This window comes from Ictalurus punctatus, chromosome 6 (genome assembly GCF_001660625.3).
Source record: "Ictalurus punctatus breed USDA103 chromosome 6, Coco_2.0, whole genome shotgun sequence".
Classification (NCBI taxonomy): domain Eukaryota; kingdom Metazoa; phylum Chordata; class Actinopteri; order Siluriformes; family Ictaluridae; genus Ictalurus; species Ictalurus punctatus.
Window position 1 is genome coordinate 29,143,887 of NC_030421.2, and position 2,772 is coordinate 29,146,658.

Below are 2,772 nucleotides of genomic sequence, written 5' to 3' on the forward strand. Positions count from 1 at the left end.
CCTGTGGTGATTTAGACCTTGGCTCTTTTTCAGAACGTCCGAACAGGTTGACTGATTTGTGTCGCGTAGCCATTCGGCAGGTGATGGGCAAACACCGCCTGAGGCACATCTCCAGCCTTCCTTTGCCTGATTCTATCAAGAATTTTCTGCTCCACAGAGACTTCTGTTCCCTTTCCTGAAGGAGGTGCGAATAACACCAAATGCTCTAAAAGCTGTATTATGGCCTGTACCTGTACAAGGGACTCTGGTAAGTTCTTGAGAGCTGAAGATAATGCTGAACGTCAGAAAATGATGTACAGTTCTTTGAAATCCAGAAAGCTTTTGTCCTCTGCTATGGTTTGTTGTTACTACAGTTGCATTGCACTTATGACGGTGGGAGCACATTCCCTAAAAAAGCAAACACTACCAGTTTCATAGCACATCGTTCTGTGTTGCATGTTGGTAAAAATCTCTTTGTTTACACAAATATACTTACAGTAGCACATTCTGTAAAAGTAATATATTCACCTGAATACACTGTATAATCTCGAAGTAATTTTGTGATTTTTCCGTTGTCTGTAAGACCATTGGTCGTTTATATTTAAAAAAAACAATTCTTATATTTCTTTTTTTGTTTATGGTCACTGTGGAGTAAAAGTCAAAGTGCTTAATTTATGATTCTTTATGAAATGTATTTATATGATGCTTAAACATGTTGGTAAACCTTGCCTTTGCCTCGAATTAAATTCAGATGCCTGTAATAAACGATATTATCCCCACTGTCTGTGTTCTCGTGTGAAGAAAGCCAGTGATCTCTCATGTTTCTTTAGCCTGTGCTTAGTGCATCTTGTTTTTCTTTGAAAATCATTTCTCGAATAGTTTACAATACTACTGAGATTCGAGTCACATGAATATGATTCATGTTTCTTGGATTTATGGATTGTGTTTTGAAACTTAATTACTGTTCTGTGCAGGATATACAGAGCGCCAAACGTCCTGGAGGACCTTTTTTTTTTTTTTTTTTTTTTTTAAACCAGCCACAGACTATTCCTCACAACTCTAAGAGTCTCAGTAGATATCATGTTGAGGTCTCACTGACAGAAATAGCTCCTTCATACTGTATGATGTAGGATTCCTTGGAGGTTTCCAAGTATATAGCCTCCTCGATTTCCCAGCAGCTTTGCTTAAGATACCCACTGGGTATCTGGGTAGAAATTATGTTGTGCTTTTTTTTTTTAAGTATAAGTTTCAATGTTGTGACAGTGAAACCACATATTGTCAAAAACCACAAGCTGTAGAAAAAAAGGCAAGCCTGGGAAATGTTTGGATCTGCCAACACATTGCTGGCAGACCCCCTTTCCTACTGAGAGCTGCAGATTTTGGAGGTTGTCCTGCCAGATGAGGAAAAGGTGGGATTGTACAATAAGAAACTGATGCACTCTTTCAAATCTCAAGATATCATCATCATCATCATCATCATCATCCTCTGTCCTCCCTGGTTGACTCCTTTATAATTTGGCTATTAGGCATTTCAGCATGAGAAGGATCAAAGCAGAGACATCATCTCAGCTCTCAGCTCTCCTACAGAAGACGAATCGTCCTCTTTTTCCGACAGCTTCTCAGTTGTGGAACTGGAGTGCTGCCATAGAAAAACCCGAAACCCCAAGAGTGCGCTCGTGGAGTGACGTTTCCCACTGCAATCCTCTCTCCCTTTTTTAGACCCATCTGCCTGTGCCAAGTGTCCTCTACTCAGGGTAATTGTCTGATTATGATTCTCAGCCTATTGTAGTAATTGAGCTACATCGGTTTTTAATATGAAAATGAGGAAAATCCGACTGCGTGCCTTCGGGTCTGTTTTTCATTACAGGTGTGACAAGCCAGCAAGTGTTTTCTGGTTCTAGTGTTTAGACATAGATCTTGTGGGTCAGTGTTAACCACACTTTTACGTGCTGTTGTCTGTACGGATCAGAGCTGCCCAAAAGATGGCACTCTTCTCATGTCAAGCACTCCCTGAGACTCACATCTGTTTCAAGGGCTGATGGTGTGACTTCCCAATATTATCACGGAGTTTCATAAAAGTGTGGTGGGTATGCAGTCACAGGCTTTCATGACATGAAAAAAGGCATTTTAGTAAGGAAAAAAACTACAGCGATACAAAGTGTTGAAAGCACTGACTTTTAAGTGAACAGCATGAGAGCCTTAATATACTTGAATGACTTTGATGCACAGAAAATCTTTCGATAGTTCTTAAAGCATTCGCTATTACATAAAATTATTACTCCAATCCATTCAACCACAGTAACTAAGTAAACCTCTATAAATACTTTTTTCCTAATTTGTGTGGGTGCTTTTGCTTATTCCTCTTCGTCCCTTTTAAAGGAAAACCACTGAAAAATGACTCTTAATTTATAACCTCTCCACTATTTTTAAGAATTCATACAGTGTAGTGTTAGTAACTGAGAGAAAATTAGCTATGTTATCTGAAAGTAGATTCTTTTTTTTTCTTTCTATGTCTCATCTGACAGGCTAAGCTGTAGCAAGCTATCACATATAAGCTAATAATAAGCACCTAATAATTAGCAGATTGTTTATTCTATCTCATTTAGATTTGTAGAAGTTGTTTTTTTTTTTTTTGGTAACATTTTTAAATTATTTTCACCGCACGCATTATTTATCCGATTGACTTCTAATAAAAGCTTACGTTTGTGTACAAGCTACCTAGTTTTACTAGCAACTAGGTTGCTTCACTTTGGTTATGCTAGCTGGTGCACTTTTCCCTAGTGAGATAAATAG

General features: G+C 38.4%; 1 protein-coding gene and 1 long non-coding RNA gene across 3 annotated transcripts in view; one reads left to right on the plus strand and one right to left on the minus strand.

Moving 5' to 3' along the window:
- asb1 (ankyrin repeat and SOCS box containing 1) overlaps positions 1–758 on the plus strand; it is a 3,914-nt gene extending 3,156 nt beyond the window's left edge. For both annotated transcript variants that reach the window (XM_017470506.3, XM_017470507.3), the window contains one exon: positions 34–758. In XM_017470506.3, coding sequence (XP_017325995.1) covers positions 34–179 — 146 coding nt within the window. In that variant the 3' untranslated portion in view covers positions 180–758. The remainder of the gene's footprint in view (positions 1–33) is intronic.
- LOC108266783 (uncharacterized) overlaps positions 1–2,772 on the minus strand; it is a 52,126-nt gene that overhangs the window by 6,475 nt on the left and 42,879 nt on the right. The window lies entirely within an intron of this gene.